The sequence below is a fragment of the Heterodontus francisci genome, chromosome 4 (assembly GCF_036365525.1).
Source record: "Heterodontus francisci isolate sHetFra1 chromosome 4, sHetFra1.hap1, whole genome shotgun sequence".
NCBI classification, from domain to species: Eukaryota; Metazoa; Chordata; class Chondrichthyes; order Heterodontiformes; family Heterodontidae; genus Heterodontus; species Heterodontus francisci.
Window position 1 is genome coordinate 167,151,562 of NC_090374.1, and position 16,050 is coordinate 167,167,611.

Below are 16,050 nucleotides of genomic sequence, written 5' to 3' on the forward strand. Positions count from 1 at the left end.
GTTTTCCTGCTTGCCGCTGAACGCGCTGCACCGAAACCCAGAAGTGGGCGGGATCATGTTGGCTTCCAACATGCCAACGTTGTTCGAGGAACTAATTCCCGCCCGCATCCTAACCCACCCCTCATGCCAGTTAAAATTCTGTCTAGAGGGAGAGAGATAGACACAGATAAATTGGATGAATCAGATTCGCAAAGGTATCCTGGAAGATGAGTTCATAGAGTGTATTCGGAACAATTTCTTAGAGCGGTACATTCTAGTGCCAACCAGGGAGCATGCCATTCTAGACCTTGTAATGTGCAATGAGACAGAATTAATTAATGACCTCACAGTAAAGGAGCTTTGTGGCAACAGTGTTCATAATAGAATTTCACATTCAGTTTGAAAGTGAGAAGTGTGGGTCTAAGACTAGTGTTTTAAACTTAAATAAAGGCAACTACAAGGGTATGAAGACAGAGTTGGCCAAAGTGAACTGTGAAATTAAGTTAAAAGATAGGACAGTAGAGAAGCACTGGCAGACATTGAAGGAGATATCTCACATCTCTCAACAAAGATATGTTCCATTGAGAAAGAAAGATTCTAGGAGAAGGGTGCACCATCCATTGCTAACTAAGGAAGTTAAAGATAGTATCAAATTGAAAGAAAAAGTGCACAATTCTGTGAAGATTAGTGGTAGATCAGAAGATTGGACAGATTTTAAAAAACAGCGAAGAGTGACTAAAAAAATAAGAAGGGAGAAATTAGAGTGAGAGAGAAAGCTAGGTAGAAATATAAAAACAGATCGTAAGAGTTTCTACAAGTATTTAAAAAGGAAAAGAATAACTAAAGTCAGCATTAGTCCTCTAGAGAGTGAGTCTGAGGAATTAACATGGGTAACAAGAATAACGGAAGCGTTGAACAAGAATTTTGTGTTGTTCTTCACTGTCGAAGACACAAAAAACATTCCAAAGATACTTGAAAAACAAGAGATAAAAGGGAGGGAAAAACTTAAAACAATCACAACCACCAGGAAAAAGATACTTGGATAACTATTAGAGCTAAAGGCTGACAAGTCTCCAGGATCTCTAGGCCTGTATCCTAGAATCTTAAACCAAGTGTCTACAGAGATCGTATATGCATTTGTTGTGATCTTCCAAAGTTCTCTATATTCTGTAAAGGACTCAGTGGACTGGAAATAGCTAATGTAACATCTCTATTCAGAAAGGAGGGAGTCAGAAAGCAGGAAACAATAGGCCAGCTAGTCTAACATCTGTCATAGGGAAAATGCTACAATCCACTATTAAGGAAGTTATAGCAGGACATTTAGAAAATCACAATGTGATCAGGCAAAGTCAACATGGTTTTGTGAAAAGGAAATTGTGTTTGACTAATTTATTGGTCAATTTATTACAAAGACTCATGGCCTGTCTCTCCTGTGCCTGTAACTTGTTCTCCTTGACTATAAGTGTCAAGAAAAATGTGGTCATGGGACACGATGTTGCATCTCTGCCCTGATCGCATTAAATAACACTCCATTGGAAGTGGTTAGCAAATTCTGCTACCTTGGGTCCACGGTGACAGACAGTCTGTCCCTTGATGCAAAGCTCGATACAGCTAAGGGAAAGCAGCTACCACCTTTGGCCTACTTGCGAAATGCGCATGGAATAACACCATGCTGACCCTTAGGACCAAGTTCACGGTTTATAAGGCCTGTGTTCTCAGCACCTTGCTGTATGGTTGTGAAACATGGGTGACTACCAGGAAAAGAAGCTCAATAATTTCCTTCTTCGCTGTCTGTGGCGCATGAGGGTATATTCCGGCAGGACAAAATCACAAATGTGGCAGTTCTCTTAAAGGCAGAGCTCCCAAGGGTGTTGGCACTAATCAAAGGCGGCTTCGGTGGATCGGACATATCCACAAGATGGAAGATGGTCGCATGCCCAAGGACCTTCTGTACGATGAGGTAGCCGGGGCTGGACAAACAGTGGGTCGCCCAAAGTTCCGCTTCAAGATGCTTGCAAGAGTGACATGAAGGCCCTAAATGTCAACTATCGCACTTATGAGTCACGAGCTGGCCAAAGAGGGAAATGGCAACATATCCTGTGAACTGGTGTGCACTAACACGATGGCCAGTTGCTACAGCAGCTTGGCAACAGGTGCCAAAGTCAAAAACAACAACTCACAGCGTCACTTGGCAGCTTCACGTGCAGCACTTGTGGCACAACCTGCCTCTCAAGGATTGGTCTTCACAGCCACCAGCAAAGGTGCACCAAGAGAAGACACTCCACTTAAATGATTGTTTGCTGCATGTCTATCATCTTTCATAGATGTAAGGATGCCAACCAACCATAATTTAAGTGCCTTCTTTGAGGAAGTAACAAGCAACGTGAAGGGGAATCTGGAGATGTGGTGTATTTGGATTTCAGAAAGGCATTTGATAATGTGCCCTTTCAAAGGGGCAAAATAAGAATTCATGGTGTAGGGGGTAACATATTAGTGTCAGAGAATTATGCAGCACAGAAACTGGTCCTTTGGTCCATCGTGTCCATGCCGGCCATCAAGCACCTATCTATTCTAATCCCATTTTCCAGCACTTGGCCCTTAGCCTTGTATGCTATGGCGTTTCAAGTGCTCATCTAAATACTTATTAAATGTGGTGAGGGTTCCTGCCTCTACCACCCCTTCAAGCATGTGTGTTCCAGATTCCAACCACACTTGGGGTGAAATTCTTTTTCCTCAAATCCTCTCTAAACCTCCTGCCCCTTACCTTAAATCTCATGGAAAGAGGATTGGTTAGTAAACAGGAAGCAGAGAGTAGGGATAAATGGGTCATTTTTGGGTTGGCAGGATGTAACTAGTGGAGTGCCACAGGGAGTGCCACAGGGAGCAGTACCGGAGCCTCAACTATTTGCAGTCTACATCAATGACTTCGATGAAGGGACCGAATGTATTGTAGCTACATTTGCAGATGACACAAAGATAGGTAGGAAGGTAAGTTGTCAAGAGGACATAAAGAATCTACAAAGGGATATAGATAGGTTAAGTGAGTGGGAAAACATTTGGCAGGTGGAGTATAATGTGGGAAAATGTGAACTGTCTACTTTGGCAGGAAGAATGGAAAAGCAAAATATTGTTTTAACAGAGAGTCTGCAGAGTACAGAGAGCAGTCTGGGTGTCCTGGTACATGAATCATAAAAAGTTAGTATGCAGGTACAGCAAGTGATTAGGAAGGCAAATGGAATGTTGTCATTTACTGCAAAGGAAATAGGATGTAAAAATAGGGAGGTTTTGCTACAGCTGTACAGGGCCTTAGTGAGACCATATCTGGAGTACTATGTACAGTTTTGGTCTCCTTCCTTAAGAAAGGATAAAATTGCATTAGCAGTTCAGAGAAGGATCACTAGACAGATTCCTGGGATGAAGAAGTTATCTTGTGAGGAAAGGTTGAAGAGGTTGGGGCTATACCAATTGGAGTTTAGAAGAATGAGAGGTGATCTTATGGAAACATACAAGATCCTGAAGGGACTTGACAGGGTGGATGCTTTTAGATTTAGATTTAGAGATACAGCACTGAAACAGGCCCTTCGGCCCACCGAGTCTGTGCCGACCATTAACCACCCATTTATACTAATCCTACACTAATCCCATATTTCTACCACATCCTCACCTGTTCCTATATTCCCCTACCACCTACCTATACTAGGGGCAATTTATAATGGCCAATTTACCTGTCAACCTGCAAGTCTTTTGGCTGTGGGAGGAAACCGGAGCACCCAGAGAAAACCCACGCAGTCACAGGGAGAACTTGCAAACTCCACACAGGCAGTACCCAGAATTGAACCTGGGTCGCTGGAGCTGTGAGGCTGCGGTGCTAACCACTGCGCCACTGTGCTGGAAGGATGCTTCCACATATGGGCGAAACTAGAACTAGGGGATAGAGATGAGGAGAAATTTCTACTCTGAGGGTCATTCGTCTGTGGAATTCACCTCCTCAGAGAGCAGTAGACACTGGGATTGTTGAATATATTCCAAGGCTGAGTTAGATAGGTTCTTGATAGACAAGGAAGTCAAGGATTATGGGGGGGGTGCAGACAGGAAAGTGGAGTTGAAGCCACATTCAGGTCAGCCATGATGTAACTAAATGGTGGAGCAGGATTGTCCGAATGGCCTACTCCTGCTCCTAATTCACATGCTTGTATGTCCGCAGCAGGAGAGCGGGGCAGCCTCAGAGTCAGGCAAAGCAATAGAGAGAGATCGAGAGACAAAGAGAGACTGAGTGGCAGATACAGATTTAATGGGTGGCACAGTGGCGCAGTGGTTAGGACTGCAGCCTCACAGCTCCAGCGACCCGGGTTCGATTCTGGGTACTGCCTGTGTGGAGTTTGCAAGTTCTCCCTGTGACTGCGTGGGTTTTCGCCGGGTGCTCCGGTTTCCTCCCACAGCCAAAGACTTGCAGGTTGATAGGTAAATTGGCCATTATAAATTGCCCCTAGTATAGGTAGGTGGTAGGGGAATATAGAGGTGGGGATGTGGTAGGAATATGGGATTAGTGTAGGGTCAGCGAGGCCTGGACAACGTATGTCAGCCAAGAGCGACGTCTCAATTCATTCCATCTTCGCTGCCTCCGGAGAATACTTGGCATCAGGTGGCAGGACCGTATCTCCAACACAGAAGTCCTCGAGGCAGCCAACATCCCCAGCTTGTACACACTACTGAGTCAGCAGCGCCTGAGATGGCTTGGCCATGTGAGCCGCATGGAAGATGGCAGGATCCCCAAAGACACATTGTACAGCGAGCTCGCCACTGGTATCAGATCCACCGGCCGTCCATGTCTCCGCTTTAAAGACGTCTGCAAACGCGACATGAAATCCTGTGACATTGATCACAAGTCGTGGGAGTCAGTTGCCAGCGTTCGCCAGAGCTGGCGGGCAGCCATAAAGGCGGGGCTAAAGTGTAGCGAGTCAAAGAGACTTAGTGGTTGGCAGGAAAAACGACAGAGGCGCAAGGGGAGAGCCAACTGTGTAACAGCCCCGACAAACAAATTTCTCTGCAGCACCTGTGGAAGAGCCTGTCACTCTAGAATTGGCCTTTATAGCCACTCCAGGCGCTGCTCCACAAACCACTGACCACCTCCAGGCGCTTACCCATTGTCTCTCGAGATAAGGAGGCCAAACAGTAGGGTTAGTATAAATGGGTGGCTGATGGTCCTGTTTCAGTGCTGTATCTCTAAATAAAAAAAATATAGAAAAAGAGACACCAACTCAGAGACACAAACTCTGTCTCCTCACTGCCCCCACTCACCATCTTTGCCCCACCCTGTCAGCCTTACAGCCAATCAGATCAGCAGAGTTCTGGCGCGCTCCTGCGGCCGGGCACTGACTTGTGATTGGCTGCGCCGTGGACTGGGTTTGTGATTGGCTGCGCGGAGAGCTTGTTTGTGATTGGCTGTGTGGGGGAGCTGGCTTGTGATTGGCTGCGCGGAGAGCCGGGCGGTTACTGCTACGAATCGCGGTGGAAACAGTTCAAACGTCGGAGGCGGGAGCGGCGGCGGCAAAAAGAGAAAGAGAGACTGGTGTGGAGACAGGGGGAGCGTGTGGGCCGAGGTGGTGTGGCGAGCAGCACGGGAGGGCCTGTGAGTCGGGTCTATGGTAATGGCGGGGCCCGGGAGTTGGAGGAAGGAGCGGTTCTGGAGCGCGCTGCTGGCGCTGGGCTTCACCCCGCCCGGGGCCGACAATCGCGCCGCGGAGGCTGGGAGCAGCGGCGGGAGAAGCCGCACCGTCTTCAGCAGGTGCGAAACTTTAATCCCCGGTCCCGGAGCTCGACCTGTCACTAAAAACCGCTGTCCAGTCGGGGATCTCCATCCCGACCCCACCGGAACCCCCTTCCGCCCTTCTTTCTCGCCACGTTTTTGAAGGTCTTGATTGAATCTGCTTCCATCATCCTTTCAAGCAATGTATTCCAACCCCTAATCGTTTACATAATAATAAAAGCAAAATACTGCGGATGCTGGAAATCTGAAACAAAAACAAGAAATGCTGGATTCACTCAGCAGGTCTGGCAGCATCTGTGGAAAGAGAAGCAGAGTTAACGTTTCGGGTCAGTGACCCTTCTTCGGAACAACCCCTAATCGTTTACTGTGTTTAAAAAAAAAAAGTTTTTTCTCATGTCGCTGTTGCTTCTTTTGCCAATCACCTTAAATTGATGTCCGCTGATTCTGGATCTTTTGGTCAATGGGGACAATTTCTCCCTGTCTACTCTTCTGTCCCTCGTGATTTTTTGAACACCTCTGTCAAATTTTGGCAATTTGATAGAAGCTTTGTACCATGAAACCTTTTGTAACTTTATCTCTCCTGCTCTCCACCCTATCCCTTTTGTTCTTTCCCACCTTGCTATCACTTGTTCAAAACTTGTTACAGGTTAATCAAGGATAGTCAGCATGGATTTGTTAAGGGAAGATCTTGTTTGACCAACTTGATTGAATTTTTTTGATGTAACAAGGAAGGTAGATGAAGGTAGGGCAGTTGATGTGGTCTACATGGATGTTAGCATAGCTTTTGACAAGGTCCCACATGGCAAACTGGTTAAAAAAAAAGTCCTGTGGGATCCAGGGAAATGCAGCAAGGTGGATATAAGTTTGGATCAATGGCAGGAAACTAAAGATAATTGTTGATGGGTGTTTTAGTGACTGGAGGGCTGTTCCCAGTGGCGTTCTGCAGGGCTCTGTACTGGGTCCCCTTTTTGTGGTATAAACAATTTGGATGTAAATATGGGGGGAAATGATCAAGAAGTTTGCAGACAACACAAGATGGCAAGGAGGATAGCTGTAGGCTGCAGGAAGATATTGATGGTCTGGTCAGATGGGCAGAAAAGTCACAAATGGAATTCAACCTGGAGAAGTGTGAGGTGATGCATTTAGGGAGATCAAACAAGGCAAAGGAAGACACGATTGATGAGAAAGTACTGAGGTGTGGAGGAAGTGAGGGACCTTGTAGTGAATGTCCACAGATACCTGAAGGTAGCAATACAGGTCGATAAGGTGGTTAAGAAGGCATATGGAATCCTTTTCATTTATTAGCTGAAGTATAGAATATAAGAGCAGGGAGGTTATGCTGGAACTGTATAACTCATTGGTTAGGCCACAACTCTGAGTAGTGTGTGCAGTTCTGATCACCTCATTACAGAAAGGATGTAATTGCGCGAGAGAGGGTACAGAGGAGATTTATGAGAATGTTGCCAGGACTGGAAAATGCAGCTGAGGAAAGATTGGATAGGCTGGGATTGTTCTCCTTGGAACAGAGAAGACTGAGGGGAGATCTGATTGAAATGTATAAAATTTTGAGGGGCCTGGATAGAGTGGAGGTGAAGAGTTTATTCACCTTAGCAGAGAGGTCAGTGTCAAGGGGACATAGATTTAAAGTGATTGGTAGAAAAATTAGAGAGGAGATGAGGAAAAACTTTTTCACCCAGAGGGTGGTGGGGGTAGTTGAGGCAGAAACCCTCACCTCATTCAGAAGGAGTCTGTTTATGTACCTCAAGTGCAGTAATCTACAGGGCTACGGACCAAATGCTGGAAGGTAGGATTAGAATAGGTGGATTGTTTTTTGGCCGGCACAGACACTATGGGCCAAATGGCCTCTTTCTGTGCCTTAAACATTCTATGATCATTTCTAACTTTTGACAGTTCTGATGAAAGGTCACGGACCTGAAATGTTAACTCTGTTTTTCTCTCCACAGATGCTGTCTGACCTGAGTATTTCCAGAATTTTCTGTTTTCGTTCACCACTGTCTCTGCTTTCTGTCCCTTAGCTAATGCTGTATTCACATTGCCCATGGGGTTCAGTTTTGCTAGCCAGTCTATTATGTGGTAGTTTGTCAGGCACCTTTTTAAAGTCCATATGTGCATTAACCATCACCTTTACTTAAAAGAATATGATTTGCCTTTAACAATCTATACTGGCTGTCATTGTTTAACCCGTGTTTTTCCAACTGACAATTTTGTCCCAGACTGTTGCTTCTAAAAGATTTCCCACCATGCCTGTTGGGCTGACTGGCCTGCAGTTGCCAGGTTTATCCTTTTTTTTTGCACAGGGGTCTAAAATTTCTAACTTTCCAGTTCTCTGGCACCACGCCCATATCTAAGGATCAGAAGATTGTTGTTAGCACCTCTATTTCCACCTGTACGTCTCTCGGCAACCCAGGATGCATCCCATTTAGATTGGGTGACTTTTCTACTTTGTGGGTTGACAACCTTTTAAGTATCTCTATTTTTATTCTTTTCAATTTCTTGACTGCCTCCTTTACTGTGGCAGCATCCTCCAGTGAAGACATGCAAAATACTCTTTCAGTACCTCAACCATTCCTTCTGCATCCAGAAGAACATCCCCTGTTTGGTCCCTAATTGACCTCACCTTTCCTCTGAGTGTCCTTTTACTATTTATATGTTTATTTCATACTTTAGTGTTCCTTTTTAGGTTCGGGAGTCACAGACCACCCAGAATAGGTGGTTGAGAACTCAAGTAATTTTAAAGTAGTTTATTAAGAAACAACAGTTTACATATGCATAAGCTAAATAGAGAAAGTATACGACCTGTGACAGATGATTTTTAAACCAATCTCTGCAGCTGGAAGGGCAGTCTTTGCGTGCACGCTCTCGCGCTTTCTCACTTTCTTGCTTGATTTCTTTTTACGTCCTCCAGTTACCCAAGATGTCAGGAAGCTCCCTCTCTTCTGCCAGACGGGGGCTGCAGTCTCTGCTCCTCCAAATATCCATTGATGTACCTTATCTTTGGGGACTGTTAGTTCACCCTAATGGCAATCACTTGTTCGAAACCTTGTAACCAACGAACGTAGGATAGGTATCCAAATCTGTCAGGGTGGTCACCTACTCCTTGGCCATCACTTCAGCTATGGTCATCTTTCAGTTTACTTCATACTGGAAGTCAAATGTTAGCTTTCATTAGACACTTGTACAGATAGGAGGGTGCACAAGGTGCTCGAAGACGCCTTCGTATCAGCCTTGGAATGTCTGTGGTGTCTAGTGGCTTCTATTTGACCCCCTTGGGAATTTCATACTCCTTTGCCCTTATCTTGCTTACACCAGAAATGACCCTAGTGCTAGGAACTGCTTGTGTCCCTTTTGAAAGAGAGGGAGGAAAAGGGCTTCTCTGTGGTCTGTTTCATACTATGCCTACTGTTTCTATAAGAAGTTTGTATTACTCTGAGAAGTATAATTTATTAAAGGGTCCCATTTTTTACAATCTTATCTGCTCATCTGTTCTAATACACACTCTTTTTAGGGTGGAAGCAGTATCTTTAATCAGTACTCCGGCTCCCAGCTCTTTTCCAAATAGACTGTAGCTAGGAATATTAAGTTCCCTATTCCTCATTTGATCCCGATCTCAGCAATTGCTACTATATCATACTGTTTCAGGTTCAGTCCTCAAAATATAATTTCTTTGCTTCCTTGTTTTCAGTCTACATCAAGAACTGAAAAGTAAAGGAAAATTTAATTCAGTTACAGTTTAAGCTTTCAATATGTGTGTTAGGAATCTGATGTATTGAGGAGGATCTGTTCTGGCATAGAATCATTTTGAAAATGTCAAGATATGATCTGTAGGACATGCCTGAAATTTCAATATACTGTAGCCTATAATAAAGATCACTACCTATTTCTTCAAATGCAGGGATATGTTTGACAAACCAAACGTGGAAGCATTTCAAGTAGTCGTGCACTACTTGTTTCTGCAATTGGATCAAACTCGTGCCAATTCTCTCTTCAGGTAAGCTTTTTTTTTATTATGCCAACTGACTTCAACGTTTTGTTCACCTAGGTTTTATGATTTTGTCATCTTATAGTTTAGCATAAAGATGTATATAATGCAACGGTGAAATTATCATTGAATTGGGTAACTTGTTATGTAACACTCAAAAGTTGACTAGGATATTCACATTGCAGCAATGGGGAATCTATTTTTCTTGTGTCTTCTGAGGCATTAACCCATGCTGTAAAGTGCAGTGTAATAGGTGGTGGATGTTAAGTAGCTTGTCCTAGAGGCAGGTTATGTGAACCATACAGTAATTATTTGTCAGGCTAGTCAGCTATGGTGGACGTAGCACTCAAGTCTGATCCTTGCCTTTTCCTGAAGTCCTCATTGACTGAGGTCATGCAAGAGCCTGGGGGCCTTTCTATTCTTCCTTGTTCAGTTCCAAACTGAGTAGTGAGTTTATATTGGGGAGCAATTTTTCTTGAATTGATTCTTCTTCTATTCTGCAGCTGAAAGTGTGGATAGACAATCTGCTTAACTGGTTTATGCTTCTTTCAAAGCTTAAAAAGGCATACACTATATATAGTAGCATAAGTAGCTTTCTGTACAATAATCCTTTTGCTGACCGCTCAGTTGAGATTGTGGCTGTAAAGTAGCATCATAAAACATCGAGATACCGTTGGTGAAAAATATCACATTTACGTGTGAGGCTTGAAAAGATAATTTGCAACCATGGGGTGCCTTAGGGCTTTTCCACTGTACTACTGTAACTTCAGGAGATGTTTGGAAGTCCTGTTCACATGGCCTTCTGCCAAACTTGTGCACGAGGAGAAGCCTCGAGGAAATTTATCCCCACTGTGTTTCTGTGATGGAACTAAGTAATCGTGGTTCAAGTGTTAAGGTTGTGCTGTGCCTGTAAAAGGTCCTTTTTTAAATTATTTGGATGTAAACTGCAATTAGTCTCCATCCATGCTGCCCCAGAGAAGATGATGATGGTTGTTGGTTATTAGACTTCAAAGGGAATCAAGAATCAACCACATATTCTGGATCTGGAGGCAAATCATGGCAATCTATATTGGAGTGCAGTTTCCTTTTTATACTTTGATAATTTTAGGTGTTAAAAAGGATAAATAAAATTTAAAATTTCAGACTTTTCTATCTTTTTGAGTTAATGTTTAAGGCTGCTGGTAAAATTTTGTTTTGTACTTCATGTAACAATCTTTTAATTTTCATATTTAGTTTAAACTCAAAACAGTATTTTTCTTTTCAGGCGCTCATTTTACGCGATTTTCCATTTACTTGTCAGTGCATTCATAGAAACATAGAAAATAGGAGCAAGAGTAGGCCATTCGGCCCTTCGAGCCTGCTCTGCCATTCATTATGATCATGGCAGATCATCCAACTCAGTAACATGTTCCTGCTTTCGTCCCATACGCTTTGATCCCTTTAGACCCAAGAGCTATATCTAACTCCTTGAAAACATACAATGTTTTGACCTCAACTGCTTTCTGTGGTAGTAAATTCCACAGGCCCGCCACTCTCTGGGTGAACAAATTTCTCCTCATCTCAGTCGTGAAAGGTTTACCCCGTATCCTTAGACTATGACCCCTGGTTCTGGACTCCTCCACCATCGGGAACATCCTTCCTGTATCTACCCTGTCAAGTCCTGTTAGAATTTTATAGGTCTCTATTAGATCCCCCCTCACTCTTCTGAACTCCAGCAAATATAATCCTAACCGACTCAATTTCTCCTCATATGTCAGTCCTGCCATCCCAGAAATCAGTCTGGTAAACCTTTGCTGCACTCCCTCTATAGCAAGAACATCCTTCCTCAGATAAGGAGACCAAAGCTGCACACAATATTCCAGGTTTGGCCTCACCAAAGCCCTGTATAATTGTAGCAAGACATCCCTGCTTCTGTATTCGAATCCTCTCGTTATGAAGGCCAACATACCATTTGCCTTTTTTACCGCCTGTTGCACCTGCATGCTTACCTTCAGCGACTGCTGTACGAGAATGCCAAGGTCTCGCTGCATATTCCCCTCTCTGTTTGTAGCTGTTCAGAGAATAATCTGCCTTCCTGTTTTTGCTACCAAAGTGGATAACCTCACATTTATCCACATTATACTGCATTTGCCATGCATTAGTCCACTCACTCAACTTGTCCAAATCACCCTGAAGCCTCTCTGCATCCTCCTCACAACTCACCCTCCCACCGAGTTTTGTGTCATCTGCAAATTTAGAGATATTACATTTAGTTCCCTCATCTAAATCATTAATATATATTGTGAATAGCTGGGGTCCTAGCACCGATCCCTGCGGTACCCCACTGGTCACTGCCTGCCATTTGGAAAAAGACCCATTTATCCCTACTCTTTGTTTCCTGTCCACCAACCAGTTTTCGCTCCATCACAATACACTACCCCCCAAACCCATGCATTTTAATTTTACATGCTAATCTCTTATGTGGGACTTTGTCGAAAACCTTTTTGCAAATCCAAATAAACCACATCCACTGGCTCCCCCTCATCAACTCTACTAGTTACATCCTCGAAGAATTCTAGTAGATTTGTCAAGCATGATTTCCCTTTCGTAAATCCATGCTGACTCTGCCCGATTCTACCACTCTTCTCCAAGTGCTCTGCTATAAAATCTTTGATAATGGACTCTAGAATTTTCCCCACTACCGACGTCAGGCTGACTGGTCTATAATTCCCTGCTTTCTCTCTACCTCCCTTTTTAAATAGTGGGGTTACATTAGCTACCCTCCAATCTGTAGGAACTGTTCCAGAGTCTATAGAATCTTCGAAGATGACCACCAATGCATCCAATTTTTCTAAGGCCACTTCCTTAAGTACTCTGGGATGCATATCAGGCATTGGGGATTTATCGGCCTTCAATCCTATCAATTTCCCCAACACCATTTCTCTACACATACTGATTTCCTTCAGTTCCTCTCTCTCTCACTAAGCCCTGTGTTCCCCAACATTTCTGGTATGATATTTGTGTTTTCCTTTGTGAAGACAGAACCAAAGTATGCATTTAGTTGGTCAGTCATTTCTTTGTTCCCCACAATAAATTCCCCTGTTTCTGACTGTAAGGGACCTACATTTGTCTTCAATCTTTTTCTCTTATAGAAGCTTTTACAGTCAGTTTTTATGTTCCCCGCAAGCTTGCTTTGGTACTCTATTTTCCCCTTCTTAATCAATTCCTTGGTCCTCCTTTGCTGAATTCTAAACTGCTCCCAATCCTCAGGTCTGTTGTTTTTTCCTGGCAAATTTATATGCCTGTTCCTTGGATCTAATGCTATCTCTAATTCCCTTGTAAGCCATGGTTTGGCTACCTTCCCCATTTTACTTTTGCGCCAGACAGGGATAAACAATTGTTGCAGTTCATCCATGTGCTCTTTAAATGTTTGCCATTGCCTATCCACTGTTATCCCTTTAAGTAATGTTTCCCAGTCTTTCATGGCCAACTCGCACCTCATACCTTCGTAGTTTCCTTTACTAAGATTCAGGACCCTAGTCTCAGAATCGTCTACTTCACTCTCCATCTTGATGAAGAATTCTATCAGATTATGGTCGCTTGTCCCCAAGGTGTCTCAAACCACTAGATTGTCAATTATTCCTCTCATTACACAATACCCAATCTAGGATGCCCTATTCTGTAGTTGGTTCCTCAACGTTTTGGTCCAGAAAACCATCCTGTAAACACTCCAAGATTTCCTCCTCTATGGTATTGTGACTAATTTGATTTGCCCAAATTATGTGCAGATTAAAGTCACCCATAATTACAGATGTTCCTTTATCGCATGTGTCTCTAATTTCCTGTTTACTGCCATTTCCAACATCACCACTACAGTTTGGGGGTCTATATACAACCCCCACTAACGTTTTTTGCCCCTTAGTGTTTCTCAGCTCTACAAAATACAGATTCCACATTGTCAGCTAATATCTTTCCTCACTATTGTGTTAATTTCCTCTTTAACCAGCGATGCAACTCCACCGCGTTTTGCTTTTTGTCTGTCCTTCCTAAATACTGAATATCCCTGGATGTTCATTTCCCATCCCTGGTCACCTTGCAGTCATATCTCCGTAGTCCCGACTATATCATACCTGTTTAAATCTATTTGCGCGATTAATTCATCCACTTTATTGCGAATGCTCCGTGCGTTAAGGCACAAAGCCTTAAGGCTTGTCTTTTTAACATTACTTGTCCCCTTCCCACTATTTTTCACTGTGGCCCTGTTTGATTCTGGTCCTTGACTTCTCTGCCTATCACTTTTCTTATTCCCCTTACTGTCTTTTGTTCTTGTCTTTGATCCCCCCTCCTCTGACTTCTTGCAAAGGTTCCCATCCCCCTGCCATTTTAGTTTAAACCCTCCCCAACCATTCTTTGGGCTTCTAGGCAATTGTAACTTGAAGCGGTGAAAGGTTGTAACTTTAAATTTTTCAGGAAAAGTCATAAGAAATGCTATTAAGCTAACCATTTTATTGACTGGTTTTCAGGATGAAAAACAAGGTTTAATTAAATAGATTTATTTTTAGACTTTGAAATTTGAGCCTCGTCACTCAAGTCCATCTATTTAGAAAAAAAAAATCAGCTGTCAGGAAGAAATACAGTAAGTCACTTAGTTTGGTGTATGTCTTTTAGTCTGCTGGAAAGAATGGCAAAATATTACTGTGACTTATCTGGCTCCTAAACAAGCATAGATGATTGTAGTTGTTTCCTGGGCATGTACCACTTCCAGACAAGAGTAGGGAGCAAGGTTGGCTATTTGCTAATGCTGCCCACACTGGGTACTGGAGGATGAATGGGTGTTCAATTGTACCCTTGTTCTGCTCCCTCTAATGTACCTCTGCTTGAAGCCAGTCTGTTCAGGATTCCAAACATCAGATTTTCCCTACACTTCAATAGTGCAGTTACTTATTTTCTAGTGTTTTTTGATTGGATGTGTTTAAAACTAAGCTTAGCATTTTTCAGTTCTTCCACTTTATTTTACTTCAACATGTTTTAAGCATGCAGAGTTTAGTTTCAGTGTATACATCAGTTATTATTGGAAATCCTCATTTGGATTTATAGTAAATATAGATAACTTTGCATAGTATTTTATGTCTGAATAAGTTTTTAACATCTGTTTATCTGTCAAGGGATTGCTGGCCTATTTATGACAAGAAAAGGGCTGCAAGCTTTAGGAAAGTGTGCTTCGAGTGGATGAAGAAAATTGCAGTAAGTAAACAATAGTTGAGTTGCAAGAGGTGAGATTTATTGTATATGGTTGAGTCCAAGTTAATGTGGTGGTGGGTGGACTTTATGATAAAGGCAGTATGGCTGGGTCAGACTTGAAAGACTAGCTGATCTTTTCATGTCTAGCAATTTTGTATGCTGTCGACTTCCTCCCTTTATTCTCCAGTCGTTGAATGGGTTGTTGCTTCCCACATCCATGCCCATTTTTTCCCACTACTGTTTGAACCTCTCCAATCAGATTTCCATCTTTGCTACAGCACTTAAATGGACCTTTTATAAAAGCCATAGATGATAATTCTTTACTTTGCCACCACCTTACTTGACCCCTCCACTGTCTTTGACTTAGTATGCCACTTGTCTGGCATCCAGTATTGGATGAGCAGAAATTTCCTCTAATTAAATATTTGGAACACCAAATTGTCTTTGGTGTCCAATTTGATAGAGATTACCTTCAGATCTCGTATCTGCTCCATGAATAAGATCGTCTATGCCCCCATCATTAATCTGCTTCTCAAATATTCACCCATGGCTTTGTTACATCTGGACTATTTCAGTGCTCTCCTGGCCAGCTTGCACCTTCTGTAACTTGAGCTCATCCAAAACTCTGCTGCCCATTTCCTAACTCTCTCCAAGTTTTGTTCACCCAACACTCCTGTGCTCGCTAACCTACACTGGCTCCTCGTTAAGCATAAGCTTGATTTTTAAAATTCTCAGTATTGTTTTCAAATCCCTCCATGGCCTTGCTTCTCCTGATCTCTCCAACCTCCTCCAGCCTTGTAGCCCTCCACGATCTCTTTGATTGACCATTTTCTTCACACCACTGGTAACTAGGTATTCAGCTGGCTAGAGCCGAAGTGCGCTCATACCCTCCCTGCCTATCTACCCCTCTGTCTCCTTTTTAAGATTCTCCTTAAAACCTACCTCTGATCAAGTTTTTGATTACCAGTCTTACTGTATCTCTAGCTCGGTGTCAAGTTTTGTTTGATCTCTCCCACGATGTGCCATGGGACATTTTACTATGTTGAAGGTGCAATAAAACAGAGTTTTTGTTGAATGGACTGTT

The 16,050-nt window shown here is 43.1% G+C and overlaps 1 protein-coding gene across 3 annotated transcripts in view; it reads left to right on the forward strand.

Annotated features, from left to right (window-relative positions):
- Window positions 1–5,494: 5,494 nt before the first annotated feature.
- Window positions 5,495–16,050, forward strand: part of haus6 (HAUS augmin-like complex, subunit 6) — an 81,520-nt gene continuing 70,964 nt past the window's right edge. For 2 of the 3 annotated variants that reach the window (XM_068030484.1, XM_068030486.1), the window contains exons 1-3: window positions 5,495–5,764; window positions 9,660–9,755; window positions 14,891–14,969. In XM_068030484.1, coding sequence (XP_067886585.1) covers window positions 5,622–5,764; window positions 9,660–9,755; window positions 14,891–14,969 — 318 coding nt within the window. In that variant the 5' untranslated portion in view covers window positions 5,495–5,621. Of the gene's footprint in view, window positions 5,765–9,659; window positions 9,756–14,282; window positions 14,362–14,890; window positions 14,970–16,050 lie in introns of those variants that run through there. The other variant, XM_068030485.1, reaches the window with a different exon arrangement.